At 39.4% G+C, this 20,358-nt stretch overlaps 1 protein-coding gene across 1 annotated transcript; it reads left to right on the top strand.

Annotated features, from left to right (window-relative positions):
- The first annotated feature begins 306 nt into the window (after positions 1 to 306).
- On the top strand, positions 307 to 19,326 carry sec24d (SEC24 homolog D, COPII coat complex component). The gene is made up of 23 exons (XM_053342985.1): positions 307 to 375; positions 1,918 to 2,124; positions 3,007 to 3,109; positions 3,558 to 3,694; positions 3,788 to 4,186; positions 4,547 to 4,668; positions 5,025 to 5,136; positions 5,893 to 6,020; positions 7,659 to 7,797; positions 9,145 to 9,260; positions 10,046 to 10,170; positions 11,775 to 11,966; positions 12,140 to 12,233; positions 13,108 to 13,224; positions 13,496 to 13,666; positions 14,254 to 14,350; positions 14,452 to 14,597; positions 14,688 to 14,826; positions 15,491 to 15,609; positions 15,699 to 15,878; positions 16,083 to 16,274; positions 16,718 to 16,807; positions 16,998 to 19,326. The coding sequence occupies exons 2-23, from the start codon at positions 1,974 to 1,976 to the stop codon at positions 17,136 to 17,138; spliced, it is 3,210 nt and encodes a 1,069-aa protein (XP_053198960.1). The 5' UTR covers positions 307 to 375; positions 1,918 to 1,973; the 3' UTR covers positions 17,139 to 19,326.
- The last annotated feature ends 1,032 nt before the right edge of the window (positions 19,327 to 20,358 follow it).

Raw genomic sequence — 20,358 nt, 5'->3', positions numbered from 1 at the left:
CGATTCACAGCTGTATCCAGTCAGCGCAAAACATCGCGGCCAAAACCAGAAGTTCAGGTTTTTGCTCTTCAACATAAAAGCACCAGGGCGCATTTTCAAACGCTCACTTGGGTGTATAGAACATCATAACTGTTAATATGCGCTGGAAAGAAAACATTTTAAAAATAAAGCGTATTGTATTCACTTCATTATGTATTGTTCAGACACGTTTATTGGCTATTTTTTATTTATTTTGAATGTGAGTACCGGAAATACGTCTTTGCTCTGCTGCTGACAGCGAATCTCGTCGCGTAACTAACATAGCGACCGGCGCTTTGGTGGAGTTTGACGTGGCACTCTGCTTTCACTGAGAAGAGGACTCTGCCCGATACACAGGTAAATACCAATACGACATCATTTAGACATGTAGCCAAAACCAACACGTATGTGTGTGTCATATCACTGTTAATATGAGGGTATTTATGTTTGAATTACGTGTGCTTCTTCCGCAAAGGAAAACTTTGTAGTAATTTACGTGTAACAAGCTAGCAAGATGTTTTCCTTCAATGTGTAGTCAACGCTGTAGGAGGTGCCGTGTTGTCACATCGCTGTGCTTTTTCTTTTGATAAAGGTATGAAGCCAGCGTTACTTTTAATAACCAGGACAGTATTGTACAAAAGAGGACAACATGCGAGTCCAGCTGGATGTGACCTGAAACCAGACAGGGATGCTCCGGCGTCTTTAGCCTTCATAACGGTCTTTGACGTGGCAATTCTCGGGAAGTGTCAGACACAGTATAAACCCAACTATTCACACTAGACCACGATTAAGATTTACTCTTTTGCTAGTGGTAGAATAGGTGACATCTGTTTCTTATGCAGTAACAGAGGTGTTTCAAGGTTTTAAAAAAGTGAGTATGTCAACACGCAGCTGGTTTTGTTGACCCAGCTGTGCCAAAGTTCATCATCTTGACCTGAAAGCTTTTGATACATTTAAAAAGTCTACCAACCCCATAGCTTTCACTTTTAACTCATTATTTACTGTATATAACCTTAATCCTACTGACTAGGGTGCACGCAGAGCCCAGGAGTATACTTTTTTGTCATATTCCACAGGTGATATATTCTTTTAATTAGTGCTTTTTAAAAAATATCCATGTATTGGGGTTCTGGGCAGCCAATGTCTGCCTAATAGATGGAGCTATTTATTGAGTTCATGTTTACCATGGATGATAATTTGAAGTGTCACACACTATGGGGGGTGGGGGTGGGGGTGGGGGGTGTATTATGCTATGATGGTTGTTTCTTACAGTAATTTGGGGTTCCCATGGGCCTCAGTCTGCACTCCTTGCATGTTCAATATGTTGGTGGAATGAGGGCCAAAAAGCTTAATAACACAAAAAGGTGTAGCAGGGTTAGGTGTAGTTTAAGTGGGGTTTTGTTTGTTTGTTTGTTTGTTTTATTATGTGTGTTTTTTCTAAATAGCTTTACAGGCCTGTGGTTCTGTGATTGCCATAATGTGAGAATTAAGCAAACGTGTGGTTAAACACTGCCTATTATGAAAATGGCCACTTAATTGTAGTTCTGACAACTAAATGAAAACAGACAACTCATGTAGTCACTTGAGGATTATATTACCAAAGATAGGCCTGCTTTATCTCTCAATAAGCACTGTCAAAAGTCCATGTTACACGAGTGTTGATGATTGCAGCAGGTCAAACATCCGTTGTTGCCGGTGTGGCCTTGAATGCACGTGAAATTGATACAGTTATGAGTAACCCAAATGAGTGGAAGGCCTTTCACCAGGAATTTTTTGTTTCTATGTGGTGTGTTTTCATTATGCAGTAGGAGAACAAAAATAATAATACTAATAATAATACTACTACTAATAATAATGATAATAATATCCATCTTTAATTCAATCTTTTCAACTTCACAGGTTGTCAAAACGCCTTCATCTTGGCATGAGAAGACATTAACAGCCGTCCCATCAACATGAGTCAACAGGGTTATGTTGCTACACCGCCGTACTCCCAGGCCCAGCCAGGGATGGGGGGCTACCAAGGTGGATTTGGACCTGGTCCTGCACAGCCCCTCTATGGGCACTATGGGGGGCCGCCTCAGACATTCAATGCTCCACCAACAGGTGAACAACTTTCCCTTCTATTAGAGTCCCAAATAACGTGCTACTACTGTAGTAAGGCTGGTAACAAGTATGGTCTTGTATACCTCAGCTCATTCATACTTAAATGATTTCAATTGTAGTAAATGAGCTGTAATAATAAATCACAATTCTCAAATTCATACGTTTAATGCTTGCTTATGTTAATAAATTGCATATTATATGTCCTAGTTGGCAGCTGAAGGTATTTTGTATTGTATTGTTCGTTCTGTTTTTTTTTCCTTCGTTAAGGGGATTTGTGTGCTTGGACTTTAAATAATTCATATTCTACACTAACTTTAACACACATGAGGTACCAGCAGCACCTGGTTCAAAAAATTGAATGGCTTTTATTTTAAATGTCACTACACACTGAGGCAAGCTTTGTGTAATTGAAGTGTAAGCATTTTTTAAATCACTGAACCACTAACAAACTTAAGGTCTTCAGAAAAGTAGGTAAAGGCACCAGGAACAGTTTTTTTGGCAACAATGTGGAAATACTGCAACCACAGTGGACAGCACCGGAACCAGGATTCTGACAAATAGATCTATTTTTGTTATTTGACCTTTATTTAACCAGCGAGTCTCTTGAGATACATCATCTCTATCACAAGGGACACCTGGCCACAATGTCAGCTTATGTCACAGGCCGCTCTCTATTTTAAAGCCATTTATGTGTCACAACTACATCAATAAGGCAGACGACTGTAAAAACCGAGCTCTGTGTCTCACGCTGCACATCTGCATTGTGGACCAAACTCTGATCCTCTGAGAACCCTTGAAACCTGAAACATAATTGGAATGTACCAAAACAGGTCGGGTAAGATATAGCATAAGTGCAATTAAAATGTCTGTTATTCACTGCAGGTATGATGAAACCACCTATTTCCTCTGCTGCCGGCATGCCCCCACCTCCAGTGTCCAGTCATTACAATCCGAATGCCCAGCAGAACGGAGCTCATCCACAAAGGTAACGATCTTCACAAAATGGCAACTGATCGGCATGGCTAATTCTATCTGAAGTGATGGTCTAGTGTGTAAAGAAAGCATTCCACTGGTGATTTACAAGAAAAGGGCCACTGATTTTGTCTTAATCAGCAAGTCAGCGAGTGGGCAAAAATGATTTTGGAATTCACACACATGAGGGGGACAAAATATTTGAATACAATGCACTCCAGCACACCACCACCCATGACGACCTCAATAATAAACATTAAAAAAGTATAATTACCACTTTTATGTCAATGTCAGCAAAAATTAAGACTGTATAGTTTTCGTAAATGTAGAATTTATGGTGGAGCTGTTGTGTTAGATTGCATTCGATTGCACAGGTGTTTCTAATGAATGTGAGTTCATTATGAGTGTGAAGTCTAATGGCCAGTGAGTTTATATTACTAATCATTACTTTTATTCCTCAGATATCCCGCTCCACCAGCTGCATCTGCTGCTTATGGACAACCTCCACAGTCAGCATACAACAGCATGGCCTCCCCGGCTCCACCTCCAGGACAGCAGCTTACTAATCAGATGAGTGCAATGAACTTGGGCAACTATGGTAAGTTTGATATTTACTGACTCATACTATCTGATTAAAAAAAAAATGACACTAAGTGTGTACTCACCAAAACCCACCATTAATTTACCGTAGCTCCAGGACCCATGCAGAGCCCTCCTCCTGCACCAAGCTCTGTTGCCCAGCAGCCTTTCCAGATGGCCCCTCCTCCAGCCATGGGACAGCCGCAGACACCTCCAGGCCCGCAATCACCCCACATGCCACCACAGATGACTCCACCACAGTCACCCCCAGCAAGCATGCCTATGGCAGGCCCACAAATGGGGGGGCCACCAATGGCAGGCCCACAGATGGGGGGACCACCAATGGCAGGCCCACAGATGGGGGGACCACCAATGGCAGGCTCACAGATGGGGGGACCACCAATGGCAGGCATGGGTAGACCCTTCCCTGGGCCACCTCCTCCAGGTGCTGGAGGTTTCCAGCAGCCTGGGCCTGGACCTGCTGGTCCACTTGGATACCCACAGCAAGGAGGTAGCTTTGACCCTGCATATCAAAATAAGTTCAGCTCACACCATTAAAAAAACATAATTAAAGGGATTTAACAGCTTTTTTGACATGCGATTGTATTAATCATTTACAAAGAGTGATACAGACACATTGTCATAGTTCAGGGTCTGGAGAGTAGGAAAAATCTATGTGTGTGTGTGTGTGTGTGTGTGTGTGTGTGTGTGTGTGTGTGTGTGTAGTATGTCTTTTATCCTTGGTTTTCCTCACAGGCCACTCTCTATTTTAAAGCCATTTACAGCTACAATTTAGTGAGATGAATATAGCTCCTATACTTTACTCTAAAGCCAATAAAAATCAACTAATAATGTCCTTTTTAATATTCAGGTCAGTTTGGAGGGCACATGGCTGGGCCTCAGCCAGGCATGCCAGGGGGCTTCCCTGGAGCACCAGCCTCAATGGCTGGCCCACCTCAGAAAAAGCTGGACCCTGACTCTATCCCCAGCACAGTGAGTAGATGACTAATCCCCCTGGGACTGCACACCTTCACATACCAACATTCCACATTTTCTTCATCAGTCTGGTTGGAGTCTGGTGTCTCTTTTTGTTCATTTTAATCATACTTTAATTAACTGTATTAATTATACAGTAATAGATGAATGATTGTGAAAAAGGTTTAGGCTTACAGAAAAATGTGTGGTGATACCAATTTGTCCTCACAGTCATGCACATAATCAAGAAAAATGCAAACATAAATTTGATGAACATTGTGCATGTGTACTTTGGCTGTTTCTATTAATGTTTATTATTTATCATACAAATCCAATGGAATCAGATTGTACTGTAATGCAAAACTTCTTTTTAGACCCAAGTTATTGAGGATGACCAAGCAAAGCAAGGAGGACAAATCTTCAACACCAACGTCAGAGGTCAAGTTCCACCTCTGGTCACCACTGACTTTGCAGTACAGGACCAAGGTAACCCAAAATAACTAAAGTATAAAGTAACTTTAAACTCTCTTTAGGCACAAATGGTTTACAGCACATGTTAATCTGTAGCAACTAGGCCTGTCACAATAATTATGCTATCGACTTATGTACAATAACGTAATTATTGACATCATCATGTCTATATATCGAATTATCGTATGATATATGAACATGACTTGTTTCTTTTTTTAAACCTCAATATTGCCACACTTTGTATTAGCAGCTAAGAGCCTATTCATGTCACATTGGCTAAGCGAGTAGTTGCCTCCATTCCTCACTGTGCACGTCCTGAATGGACTTTTATGCTATTATATTATCATTATATCAGTGGTATAAAACAATCATCACATGACGATAATATCGTTTATCGTGATTATCACAGAGACAATATATATCGTCTGAACAAAAGTAGTTATCATGACAGGTCTTGTAGCAACTGTATCCTCAACACATTTTTTTGGGAAAGAACCTTTTAAAACCACCTTTTGTTTCTACAATTCCTACATATGTATACAGCCTATGTGATAGAAAATAAGGTTCAGTCATTTGTGGTAGGTATTTTATAATTTATAAGCTTTTTTTAAACTGTAGACATTTCCTTGAGGATTGTAACGGACTGTTTCTGGTAACAATAAATTAAACATGGAGAACCTAGCAGTCCGTACTTCTTTTCTAATGGGGTGGCACTAAAATGAGCTCTGTCATGATATTTAGGTCACTGACTCATCTTTTTGCTAATCCCAGGCAACGCCAGTCCCAGGTTCATGCGCTGCACCACCTACTCCTTACCCTGCACCATTGATCTGGCCAAACAGTGCCAAGTGCCCCTGGCTTCCATCATTAAACCCTTTGCCAGTTTGCCAAAGAATGAGGTAAGTCATGGTTTTACTTACAACTTGAAAGTCTGTTACACAAGTTCCAATAACATTTAAAAAAAAAAAACATAATCCGCAACTAAAATAAACAAGAAGAGACAGATTTAATTGATTCTTAACATCTTTTCTGTGAAATAAACAAACCTTCCTGGTGTGCTGCAAGTCCATCAGTTACAAGAAAAGGTTTGATTAGATTCGTCATTTTGCTGATCTAAATGTTTTGACATAGATGTATCAATCAATCTGTATTTTTGGCATGACCTTTGAATGGAAGCAAAAATAAGACAATACAAATCTTCTTGAGGGGGGTCCAAAATCTATAAATGGGAAACTTTGCATGCAAAACTGTTCATACCACACCAAAGCATTTTTATCCTAAGAGTGCACTGTGTTTTGGAATTTTCCACACTGTCATCTCAATAATGACTTATGAAACTGAAAATAACTCTTGTGGGGGACTCTGTTTTGTGTGGTAGGAAGGGTTACTGCATTTTCAGTGAGTAATGCCTCATATTCTCCCATTAGTGTTTTGCATTTTTTTTTTAATTAAATGTTACAATTTGAGATTCTTAGGAACCACAGGCTTTAATTATAACATTTATGATGATTTTGTTTATGAGAGCCTTCTGAGGTATTAAAGTGTATGATAGAGATTGGAACATTAAAAAAAAAAAAAGTATTTTAAATTGAAACTGAAAAAAAAAAGTCACCACAATATAGTCACAACCACCACATTTAGTTCCTCCTTGATGGATGTAGTACTGTAAAAGTTAATTTGTCCTGTGAATGACCTCCTTTTTGGATCATGTGTGGTCCAAGATATTTTCCCTTCCACTCTCCTTCTCCCAGACACCAATAGACCTTTTTAGGCAATGTTAGCTTTGTCTCTAGCAGGCTTTAGGCTAATTAGCTAATGTCATATCTGCTTGGACCACTGAAGAAGAAAGAAGGTTTATACTTAAGGAATTAAACTTTAGTGTTTTGCACTCTCAGGTTCCATCCACTACAACATGAAGTATATCCCCATTAGAAATATACCAAAGCAGTAAAACTAATCAGTGCTCTGAATTTCTGCACAGCTGAAAATAGTACATTGTTGTGCTTGGATGTCGCTTCCATTGTTTTTGCGCATAGATTTTGTTAACCACACTTCATAAACAGCCTTCAGATACTGTAAACACTTTTACTCTTAAGTCCAAAGTCTAATAATAAACCTATTAGCTGATTTGTTTGCATCTGTTTTATGGGACTTCACTGGAGCCAAATGTTTTCAATTTATATTGTCTCAAAGCTAGCAGGGAGCCTTAAATTTATAAGGTTAAAACGGTCTCTATTATCTGCAGGCCTGCATACAGCGCCTTGGGATATTAAACAGCTTCATGCTAAGTATTTACATTATAATAGACACATGCTCTGTATACGTGCAGATTGCATTGTTTGGCTGTCATGGAATTAGACATGGTTTATATGGGCATACAAAATATGGGTGACATTTTCTGTACACACTAGTCAACAATTTGCAGTCCATAGTTAAGATCTTCCAGCTGTTACATCCACTGCCTTTTTGGAAAAAGTTACATGAAATTTATTTTTAATAGAATATCAATCATAATGTCTTTTGTATTTCCCATGCAGACTCCTCTATATGTTGTGAACCATGGTGAGACGGGCCCCATCCGCTGCAATCGATGCAAGGCCTACATGTGTCCCTACATGCAGTTTATTGACGGCGGTCGTCGCTACCAGTGTGCTTTCTGCAACTGTGTCAATGAAGGTACGTCATTGTGTCAAATGTGCGATGCAATTACTTGTTAAAAACTGTAGTCAGTAACATAATCCAAGTACCACAATAGTAAAGTAATGTAACTTGGATTACTTTGTTGCTTTGGGATTACTGCAATGGCCATTTCCTGTACATATAAAAACAGCTCTGATGGAGCTCAGGGTTTATTGAGAAGTTCTGCTTTGTTATAAACAATCCCACTTATAAACCTGAGCCTATGTGTAACAGCTGATCTGTAGATATGCAGCAGAGCACAGAACATTATTTACCGTCAGATCCAGATGTTGCTGCAGCCAGCTGTGACATACTGTACAGTGTCGTGGATACTACTGTATATCTATACCGTGTCCTGCTCCTACCAAAGATGGCAATTCACAGCCTTTAATTCTGTAAAGAAAAAGAGAGACTGATTTGCACACACCCAAGTGAACATTATACAAAGATAGGCAGAGCTACAGAAGTCAAAACACACACCAGTGTCTCCTGTTATTTTCCAGAGCCCCAGCCTGCACGTCACCTCATTCTCCCTTATCATATTCTGCTACCAAAACTGTTCCTGATACCCTGCTCTTTAGCTGAATCTCTTCATGTACACTCTGCCTCTAACTCTTGCACAGAAAATGAACTTTGAAAATTGACCTCTGCAATGCCATAATAACCAGTTGCAGACAAGCGCAAAATATTTTGTGCATAGGTATAAAACGGAGCAGATTGTGGGTGCAGATACTGCCCAAAATCATAGTGCTATACTGTAACATTCAACATGCTCAGGGAAAGCCTCTGATCAAATGCTACCTGGCCCGCTGGCTGTGTGAAGTATGAGTCTGAGTTTTCTTTGACTCATTCAGTATTTAACGTGTTCAGCGACCAGTGACCCACTGACAGGTCAACAAGTTACACACACATAGTCATATCGGTGGAGAGCAGTAATGTGTGCTACCAGCTGTCATAAACTCTAATAAGAACTTTGTGGATCAGCGAGTTAATTTGGCCTCTCATTTCTGCTCTGCTCACATTTGGGACTTTTTCAGTACATGGTAGTATATCGTTCTACCAAATTGTAATCCTGCTAAATAATCCCCATTTTTACTAAATGTACCTGTAATCAGATTACATCTTTTTTCCCTGTAACTGTAGTGGAATACAGTTACCTTTTCTTACATCCTAATTACTTAATGCCGTTACACGTACTCCACGTTACTCCACAAGCCTGGTTACCTCACCCTAAAAATTACAAGGAGCCAGCAAAAGATGCATCAAGTCAACTTTCAAAATATAAAAGAAACAGTTCACTTACACTAACAGTTAAATTGAATTCATTCCGTTGTTTTACCCCAGTGCCAGTCTTCTATTTCCAACATCTGGATCACATGGGCCGGAGGGTGGACTTCTATGAGAGACCTGAGTTGTCTCTTGGATCCTACGAGTTTGCAGCCACCCTGGACTACTGCAAGGTATAGGACAACTGTTGACTGCTCATCAATACACATTATGCCAAGTGGATTAAATTGATCAAAAGCGACACTTAACAACACTTAAATGGAGGGATTGTTTGCTGTTTTAAAGCTGAGGTCATGCATTGATTATTCAACAGTCACAGAAGACTTGTCACTTAAAATATATGATCCTCATAGTCATGCTTAAGGCTAAATATAGAGCAATTTGCTAGGACCTTTCAGCAGGCACCTTGAATTATTCAGTTCAAACTAATTATTTTAAAGCTGATTGCAATGTGAAAGTGAACAGAAAGTGTAAAGCTCAGTTTCTTTGAAAACTCTAAAAGGACATTGATGCTTATCAACCATATATCCCCATGGAGGCTGTGACTGTTGAGAACAACATCAGGCGGTCAGAGTAAGTTGGCAAAGCTGAGTCACTCCAGTGGCCTACTTTTGCTCTGTTTATTAAGACTTATAAACAGCCCCTGCAGGCCAGCTATTAAACAAAATCCTGCAAGGTGAGTTTCTTGTCATGGGTTGTAGCTGTGGTAACATAACAACTGAAAAGCCACCTTTCATACAGCGGGGAGTACAGTTTCCCGCCATTCAGGAATTCAAACCTACAACAGTCATCTCACAACTGTCCCAACCTCTGAGCAAATCCAAATGGAATTAATGGTATTTTAGAGGTAATAACTGAATGTAAAGTGGAGGGCATAAGGGCAGAGCCCAGGTTAAGTCAAGTTTAAAAAAAAAAAAAAAAGTAACACATTCATTACATCTGCTCCTTTCTTCCTCAGAACAACAAGCCTGCAAATCCTCCAGCTTACATCTTCATGATTGACGTGTCCTATAACAACATTAAAAGTGGACTGGTCAAACTGATATGTGATGAGCTGAAGACTCTGTTGGACAAGCTGCCCAGGTACACATACATGCATCTTCCATCCAGAATGCTTCCCTAATCTGCAAAATCCTGGAGGAATTTCACATCATCCACTACCTCATTTCTCCACGTAGATCATATCTTCAGTTAACTATGAGAATCAGTTTAAAATGTAAAATTCAACGCCGTTATGTCACAACCAACGCATGCCTTTCCAAAAAAAGTCTTCCTCGAGTCTCAAACACCAAGCCAAGTATTTGTCCTCATCAACGGAATATTCTCGCATGACGTTTTGCAGATGGTGGGTATCGGTTAGGGACGGCGCCTCGGCTGCCAAAAACGGAAAAAATATTATAGTGTGTAGGCTCTGATCTCTGACAAGCATCCAGAGCAAAAACAAAACAAAAAGGTTTGCCGTACAGATGGCTCTAGTTTTAGTGGTATCCATTACTTATCATAGAGGAAGGAATGAGATACTTCACCTGGTTACTCCTAAAATAACTTTTGAAGCTTTCTTTTCTTCTCTCCTACTTCACTGATGCCAGCAGCAAGAATATCCATATTTGTCTGCTGCCATGACATCATGCTTTAAACACTTTAGTAGAAGTGTACTCCACATAAACCTTCTCCTTCAAGCTATGATTTTTTTGTTTGTTTTAATAGGCACTCAATCATCTGGACACCCAGAACCTTTATATGCTTTATGCTGTGTTACAGTATTTACCAAATGCATGTTTAATTCACCCCTCCAAAAAAACACAAGGCTAGTTTTAAGTAAATGCAGATGTAGAATTAAGCCTACATTAAATCTACGATAACATTTTTTAGTCATCAGTGGTGTTTTTAAATCACAGTCTGGTATGAAAACAAGCTAAATAAGCTCATTCAATCCCAGTGTGTTATTTCTAACAATACCTGCGACTTATAAATGTTGATAGAGTTGAGTAGTTGCATGTTTACTTCAAAAGGGGTCTCGATGTAAATAGCGTGTCCGCGTGATTTAAGAAGAGCGACCTACAAACTGCAGTTGGCGGTGTCAGTTAAGAATGCTTTTAAATGATGGTGATTGAGTTTGATGTATGATGATGATGTATGGTTTCGGTTCAACCTTGCTAATAGTGCCACATCTAAATGCACAGAGTTCTGATTAATGTTAGAGATTTTTTTATATTTCTGAATGGCCGGCATTACTCACCAGTAAAATGCTTTAATTGTGTCCTTTTCCAACTAATATTGACTTTTATTTTGAAAATATTTAGCTGTTTTATTTCTATCCTCTTCTTCAGAGACCCACTTTCACACACTCAAACACTAATAAACAGCTCTATATTGGATATCATTTCACTGCTAGATGGATGTTTATACTTGACTATTTGACATGGTTGAGAAATGGTCTTTTAATGGGTGAATTAGTGCTTAGAAATGATGTCCACCCCAAAGATAAACCACATTCTTGTCTTGTGTTTTCTTTTATGCTACAAAAGTGCCAGATTTAGCCTCTGAATGATTTTAAAGGAGATAATAAAAATATACAAAAGTTCCTGAAAGCACGCATGTAGCCACTGTGAGTAGAGTTTGAAATGACTTACTCAAACCATCCCGGAACTCACAGATGCTTGTTTTCTCTCTCTATTCCTCACCAGAGAGGACGGTGTGGAGAGCTCGGCGATTAAAGTCGGCTTTGTCACCTACAACAAAGTCCTCCATTTCTACAACGTGAAGAGCGCCCTGGCCCAGCCCCAGATGATGGTGGTGTCAGACACGGCCGAGATGTTCGTCCCACTGCTTGACGGCTTCCTCGTCAACTACCAGGACTCCAAAGCTGTTATCTACAAGTGAGGCACCGTTCTTTTAATTCCCCTTCATGCAATAGAGGAGAGAATCAGCCATGTTTTCCTAAATAAATCTCAGTGACACATTGAAATACAATAGATGAGCATAATGCAAGTCAGCTGGATGTTTGAGATACCAACAACAAAAGCCATAATCCTGTTCTCTTCACCACTAGTCTTCTGGACCAGATCCCTGACATGTTTGCAGACACCAACGAGAGTGAAACGGTCTTTGTCCCCGTCATCCAGGCCGGCGTGGAGGCATTCAAGGTCAGCCAGAGGGTGACATCTGTCAGCATGGCATGGGAGATTAGGGGCCTACGGAAACTTTGTGGAAGCATGGGTAGCGCTTGTAGTTTTGGATACAGACTATTGTCTAGAAAGCAAAAGATAATTATCATCATTTTACATTTGACCTTAAGCTTCCTGTTTGAGGAGCCAAATTTTTACTGGCAGAGCAGTGTTTCTCAATTTACTGTAACACTCCGCCTTTATTTTTGTCAGTTTTTTAATCCCTTCACTCATGCACTCAATTAAAATATTGTGCAGCCAAAACACATAACAGTTAACATGTTTTTCTTAAAAAGTTCACTGAACCAGGGACAAGATCACAAGTTTGTTTCAATTTGTTCAAACTGTTTCAGATATATTGCTCACATCAACTCGTTTAACTTATCAACTCAATAACCTAGCAAGCTTCTTTTCTTTCTCTTCCTGATATGTTTGTGTTTACTCTAAAGTCCAACAAACTTCCCCTGAGGTATGAGGTCAGCATTTTGGCACACAGTAAAGGAAAAGTTCACGCACAGCTTTTAATTGAAAGCAGTTGTGATATTACACAACACCGAAGAGTCAATGACTTCTTGTTTATTTTCTCATGCTTATTCATGTTCACATGTTTTTATTTTGAGTACTATTACCATCTTTATCGTTGTTTTATCAGTTTATTTTGTACTCAGCAAAACAAGTTTTATTATTAGTGGAATATTTGATTCCTCTGCAGGAGTTGAATTTTGAACCTCCTGACCTCCCATAATTTTACCACAATGCTGGAAACAACATGTCAAGGAAGGAACACGCTACACACCTTAGTGATTAGATCTGCTTATCTCAATATTTTTCCTCATCCTTTTCTTCTCTGCAGGCAGCAGAATGTAGTGGAAAACTCTTCATCTTCCACTCGTCCATGCCCACTGCTGAGGCTCCTGGCAAACTGAAGAACAGGGATGACAAAAAGCTGGTCAGCACTGACAAAGAGAAAGTGAGTAACTTTTTGTATTGAGTGAAGAAAAACACAGCTCAGGCCAATTTACTTGCTGTAAGCAGAACAATTTATTTGGGTTTATATCAAATCATTATTTTAAAATAATTGCCTGTCATGTCAATAAGATAGTGAATGAAACCAAAGTCTTGCAATCATCTGTGTGGGTGTGGTAGGTTGTGCTTGATTACTATCTTTAGACTTCATTTGAAATTCAAGTGCTGAAGGCCACTGACTTACCAGACGAATTCTCTGTTGTTTTTTCCCATAGACTCTGTTCCAGCCTCAGAAGGGAGTGTACGAGCAGCTATCTAAGGACTGTGTCGCACAGGGCTGCTGTGTGGATCTCTTTCTTTTTCCCAGTCAGTATGTGGATCTGACAACCATGGGGGATGTGCCCTCACATACTGGAGGCTCTGTCTACAAGTACAATAACTTCCAGGTACGACATCTGAAGGCATAACTGTTTATGTACAGGCCACACAGTATGTTACACAGATATAGACAGTGTGACAAATGTTTTTCAGTTTTTATTCCTCCTCCTTTTACTAAGAAGTCATAAATTAGTACAAGCTCAGTATAAGCAAGCTGTATCCACATGATGACTTTGGCACAGTAACCGCAGTCTAATATAATGCTGTCCCATAGGAACGGTGCAGCAAACTGTGGAAACTCCTCCAAACAGTATAAACACACCACATAGGCTGAAGTGCTTTATTAGTAGCAGTATAATGTGGGCATTTAACATAAAATATTATCTGTCACTAAGAGCATTTTATCACTCCATAAAAACTAAATAATGTAATTTAGAGTGATATAAATACGCAATCTATTATTTAGTTTTGCCCAAATTTTTGAGTCAATGAACTCTGCTGGTATTAAATGAAATTACCTGTGTTAAAGTCATTTATGAGCCCCAATCTGCTTGTCAAGCCCATGGGATGAAGTTACAACACTGCCATCTGCTGGTTGTTATAGTATACGTATGTATAGATATGCTGCTGAATCAACTGTGCTCGATGTTGTCAGGTGGAGACGGATGGAGAGCATTTCCTGAGAGATCTGAGGAAAGATGTACAGAAGAGCATCGGATTTGATGCCATCATGCGTGTCCGTACTAGCACAGGTCAGGAATAATAATAATGTATAATGTGTATCCATGTACAACAAAGAAAATGATCAAGACCACTGCTGTAGGTATTTACATTACTGTCTGTTTACCTTCAGGCTTCAGAGCTACAGATTTCTTCGGTGCCATCCACATGAACAACACCACAGATATAGAGATGGCAGCGGTGGATTGTGATAAGGCTGTGACCGTCGAGTTCAAGCACGATGATGCGCTCAATGAAGAGACCGGGGCTTTCATACAGGTACGAGAAAAAACAAATACTATCTGTTATTCAGTGTCAAATCTCTTGTGGTCTGATTATAACTTATGCTTGAACCTCCGCATTTCCCAGTGTGCCTTGCTGTACACCACCATCAACGGGCAGCGACGCCTCCGCATCCACAACCTCAGTCTCAACTGCACCTCGCAGTTGTCGGAGCTGTACAAGAGCTGCGAGACCGACTCACTCATGAACTTCTTCGCCAAATCAGGTGAATGTCATTGTACACTTCACTGGATGGAAATACACTTGAGATAGTCTCCTCCATGATTATGACTTCATTTATTTGATTCATTAAGAATTTAACTTAAGGCTAAGATTATATATTAACATTAAACCATGTTGCCATACATTTACATTGATACTAAAATACAGTAGAAGTGAACTTTTATTTCTCCTGTGATCTTTGAACACCAGATTATTTCATCAGGGTGTCCACTACTGTCAACTGGCTTTATTTACGGGTGTAATGTTGTGCAGAAGTACTTTGCTGATGTACTGCAGCATAGTTTTGACCTTTGCAGAATTTACCCCATGCATCACTTGATAATCTAATGCTCCCTGACTCGTGAGTAAAAACAGAATGACTTGTGGAAATAAAGACCACATGTTTCACATAAAGTACAGATGACACCGAGTCTCTGTAATCTGCACATAGCTAGACTTAAGTACGGCTGTATTACTGACCTTCCTTTGCCTCCTTTCATTGGTCCTACTACTCTTCACCCCCCTTGTCTGCTTTTTCTTCCCCAGTCAGCTTATTTTTCTTCATCCTTCATTCTTTGTTTCCTTCCTCATACTTATCCCCAGCAGCTAGTTTGGCCCCCTCTGCTCCTCTCTGTCTTTTTCACTAACCTTTTCTTGTGCCCACTCAGCTTACCGTGCCATACTGAACCAGCCTCTAAAGAATGTGAAGGAGGTCCTGGTCAACCAGACAGCCCACGTACTGGCCTGCTACAGGAAGAACTGTGCCAGCGCCTCCGCTGCCAGTCAGGTCAGTGCCGAACCTGGAATGAATTTAGACTTTAAATCTAGGTGCAGAATCTATTTTTTTAATGCCTGTGTCCCTGCATCCACATATAGCTGATCCTGCCTGATGTCATGAAAGTGTTCCCAGTCTACATGAACAGCCTGATGAAAACTGCACCCTTGGTCGGCAGCACAGAGCTCTCAACAGATGACAGGGCTCACCAAAGACTGTCAGTCATGGCGATGGGGGTGGAGGACACTCAGCTGCTGCTCTATCCACGCCTCATCCCACTGGTAAGGGATAAAGAGCAAGCTTTATAGAACATTTACTTTTTGTACTTATTCACTTAATAATGCACACCGATTAGATACATGAAGACAGGCAGGGGAATTATTACAGAAGGATTTAGAAGATATGAATTGTGCCCAAGGCACTGACTGTCAAAATATGGAGTCATCAGAACATGTTTTAATCTTATAAATCTGTACTTTTCTCAGCACAACATCGATGTGCAGAGTGAGGCTCTGCCAGCTCCGGTGCGATGCTCAGAGGAGCGTCTAGCCGACTCTGGCATGTTCCTGCTGGAGAACGGACACTCCATGTTTCTGTGGCTGGGCCAAGCGAGCTCACCAGACCTCATCCAGAGCATCTTTAACATGCCTTCCCTCGCCCACCTGCAAGGACACATGGTCAGGATTCATTTATTAGCACTTTGGTTTGAAAATGAAATAGGATTGTTTGTAGAGGTGTGCAGACAATTTATTGGACTTTGCATTGTTTGGAGACATGACAGCATGGAAAGAGAATGTCTGAATGTTTCGTTGGGCAATTTTCCTTGGCTCAATATTAATCATTTGATACAATTTCACAAGTATAACCTGTGAAATGAACTAAGTGAGTCAACAATAAAAACATGGAAAGCCTACAGTGTACAGATCTAAAAAGAGGGATTATTTTAAAGGCAAACATATTTAAGTTATCTCAAAACTATAAATCAAGGCAGTGTGCTTTCCATCTTCACAGCAGTGCACCACAATGTATCAATGCTCTTTTACTCCTTTAAGTATGATACATGTGTTGAACCAGTGCCAGTGACTTTAGACTTCATCATCCTTCTTCTTGTGTTTGTCAGTGTGCGCTGCCAGAGCTAGACAACCCGTTGTCAAGTAAGGTCCGATCCATCATCAGTGACCTTCTCGAAAAGAGGCCAAACTCCATGAAAGTAAGTGACATACTGCCAAAAATCTTCTTTTTTTTTTTGAAGGATTCTACAAGAAAAACTTTAAATTATAAATGATATCTGCCTCCCTCTTCTGGAGCTACTAAGGAAATAAATTCTCTCACAACTGCTGCATCAACCTCGTAATATTAAACAAGCTAATCAATTTTTTACTTTTCTTTTTTCCCCTCAGCTCCAAATTGTGAGGCAGAAGGACAAACCGGAGATGTTGTTCCGTCAGTTCCTGGTGGAGGATAAAAGCCTCCACGGTGGAGCTTCCTACATGGACTTCCTTTGCTACGTTCACCGGGAAATCAGGCAGCTGCTCACTTAACCTCCGAAGCTCGGCCTCTGTGCCCGCCACCCCCCCCTCTCGTCCCCCGTCCCCTCCTCCCGACTGGCCTGGGAGAAACACGGCATTAAAATGGACTATGCTCAAATCTCACAGGGTCAGTCTCACTAGGCTCCACTTGATTCTTCTTATTTTTTGGCTGTGTGTAGGAAGGACGGTCCACAGACAGGAACTCAAGAGTTTACACAAAGAAAGAAGAGGAAACAAGAAACCAATGGAGAGCCTTTTGAGATTCAGCCTCAAGAGTCCAAAGCTGCCTTTCCAACATGCCTTTGCCACCAGTTAGTGTACATTCAATATGATCTTCAAATAACCACTTGTCATTTCAGGAACTTCCATTTTAATGTGGAGGGATGAGATGGACAATACGCACACTTACATTTACCACACAGATATTTTGTGTGGTGGACTGTGGAGATAGGAGTGACATCAGTGTCTGAGCCTTCAATGCATTTTTGGCATAAGGCTTGTTGGCATACGCAATACAACATATACAGTACCAGTTTAAAGTTTGGAAACAGGTTTTTGACTGGTACTGTATCTCCACTGTGCATTCAATTGAGCAAAACATTTTTTTTAATTTCACTTTGTACATTTGCACATTCTGGATAAGACAAGGGGTTATTTGTGGGCCATATTGTAGATGTTCACTTAGAAAGTCAGTAAATAAAGGTTGCCAGTCTTTGTTATACACTTTCTCCCGTGAAGACCAGATATATATATAAATACACATATATATATATATATAAAAACAGTCTTAGTTAATGTCGTAATTTCATTTTTTCTAAAACAACATATGCTCAAAGAAATTTTACAATATTTAGATGACTTTAAAGAGGTTTAAACAATTTCTCATGATCGCTGTCATAGTGTAACGTGTTGTATTAAATAAACGCTTCTTGGAAACTCACAATAATTTTTAATTCTTATAAATAGTGATCCGTAAATGTTAATTTAGAAAAAAACAATGGTGAAATGAAAGCCACTGGTTTGCCAGGACTGAAAATTAGTCCTGTCATTACACCGTGAGTCATTCAAAACATTAAGATTTTTCAACCATTTATGGCAGAGATACAATCTTCACAGTGTGCAGTGACGCAGAAAATGTTTTGTTTCGGTGTTCAGATGGATACGATCAAAAAGAACGGCTGTATTTTTCTACTTGGAGAGCAAGGACCAACTCGCGTCCCCGATAAAGAACGTTGTCATGAATCATGAACGCTTCTTTATCTTCAGTGCATGTGTCAGAATATGTACTAAAAAAGGGACATTTAATGAATACTTATTATTTAAATATGTAATGAGACCGGTATGAAAGAGGAATGACTGCTGATGATGCTAAGAGATGTCAGGATTTACCAAAGGAGAAAGTTTAGGGATGAAATAGAAATCTTATTGTAATGATTCATTGAGGACATACTGTACTATCTGACATAGCCATATTTTTTAGGAAAGAGCAAACTAAAGCAGTTTACCTCTGTCAAGACACACAGATCAGATTTGTGTAATATATCAAATTGTGTGCACATTTTGTAACAGGAAGCTCAATCTTAAATCACCCAAATTCAGTCAAAATCTTGTTATACAGAATAGTCTGTAATGATAATATTTAACACTTCAGTCATGAGTTTCACTTTTCCGCCTTGCATTGTTTTTTGTGGGAGTCATTGCTTTTCTGTAATTCATGTTATGCATTTGATAAATATTGTATGATCTTGTGTACGTGTGGCCTACAAAAAGTCTTTTTTGTACATGAAATATACGTGACTTGAGTTAAATATTACCATCTGCCTTAAGTTGATGTATAAGTGGTTAAAAAAATATGTGTCTTAGAGGTCTATGTCTGATTCCAATCTATTTGGTTTGTATGCAAACTTATCTCAGGTAATTTGAGTACCGTACTTCTTTAAGTAGTGATTTGAATTTAACTGGAAAGATGGATGGTTGGTTTTTGGGTAAGACTTGTGAAAATTCATGGGTTCCATGTGGGTGTGCCATGTACATTTTTTTTTATTATTATTAAAAAGAACAGATGCAAGTCATACAATGTACAATTAAAGCAATATTCTTCCTTCCATTTTTCTTTTCTTCTTCAAACATCCCTCCCTAACTCCTGCCATGTTTTATTCCAAAATCTAAAACTTCTGTCTTATTAAATCCTTGACTGTAACTCTTGTACTGTACCTGACTTTTTTCAATTATGACACCTACTGTACATTTTATATCCAAGCACCTAAAATCTTAATTTTTATTTTCTAAATGATGCAACATTAGAGGTTTGCCTCAACCTTAACAAACTATTTGGATTCCATAAATTTAACACAAACATAGACTTTCTATTTTGTCAATGTAAAATCTACAATGACACAACTATACATCAGAAATATTTATAGCAGATAGATTTTGAATTTGACATAGTTCAATGCAACCAATACTCATCCTGATGACTCCCGTTGTTACATTGGTGATCTCACTGGTGGTCTACAACACTTTACTTTACTTACATTTTGGTTTGATTCATTTAAAATTACAGTCAAAAAGATTCTAAGCTTAAGTCCAAAATGATTATATAAATGGGTAACACATACCTAAATCTGGTCTTCTCTGCATGCTCAGTATAAATATTACTGTTTGATGAGGTTTAATCCTTTCCAGGTGTCAAAGGATTTTAGTCTCAGTGTGTGATCCTGTATCCACCATGAGGGGGCGTCAGATGACCGCTCTTCAGTCAGAAGACATTGTGACTAACATACTCTGCTGTTACTGGAAAATAAACTGCATGGATTAACACATTCATCCACACAAACTATATTCTAAATATATCATTCATTTGTCCAATCAACTGTTGATCAGTATTAGATATATTTAATATTCTGTAAAGGAAGGAGAGCAGAATTGTGACGATGCTAATGACACTAATGATAAAAGAACTAAATTTGTTCTGAATGTAGGTTTCTGTTCTCTCCATAAATACAAGCTGACTATATGAAGTTCAGAAACGCCTCATGACTTAATTCACAAGACACTTTCTAGCCTTCATAAAACATTCAAACCACACACTCAAACAATCCAAGAATGTGAATTTCAGAATTTGCAAATTGAAAATAGATCATCTCATTAACACTAATCTACTCATACGTATCAAGAAATGAAAATACGAACCAAATACAGAATCTGAAGAATAAAACATTTTTCTAATTGG

This window comes from Scomber japonicus, chromosome 22 (genome assembly GCF_027409825.1).
Source record: "Scomber japonicus isolate fScoJap1 chromosome 22, fScoJap1.pri, whole genome shotgun sequence".
In the NCBI taxonomy this organism is placed as follows: domain Eukaryota; kingdom Metazoa; phylum Chordata; class Actinopteri; order Scombriformes; family Scombridae; genus Scomber; species Scomber japonicus.
This window is presented reverse-complemented; position numbering and strand designations above follow the sequence as displayed.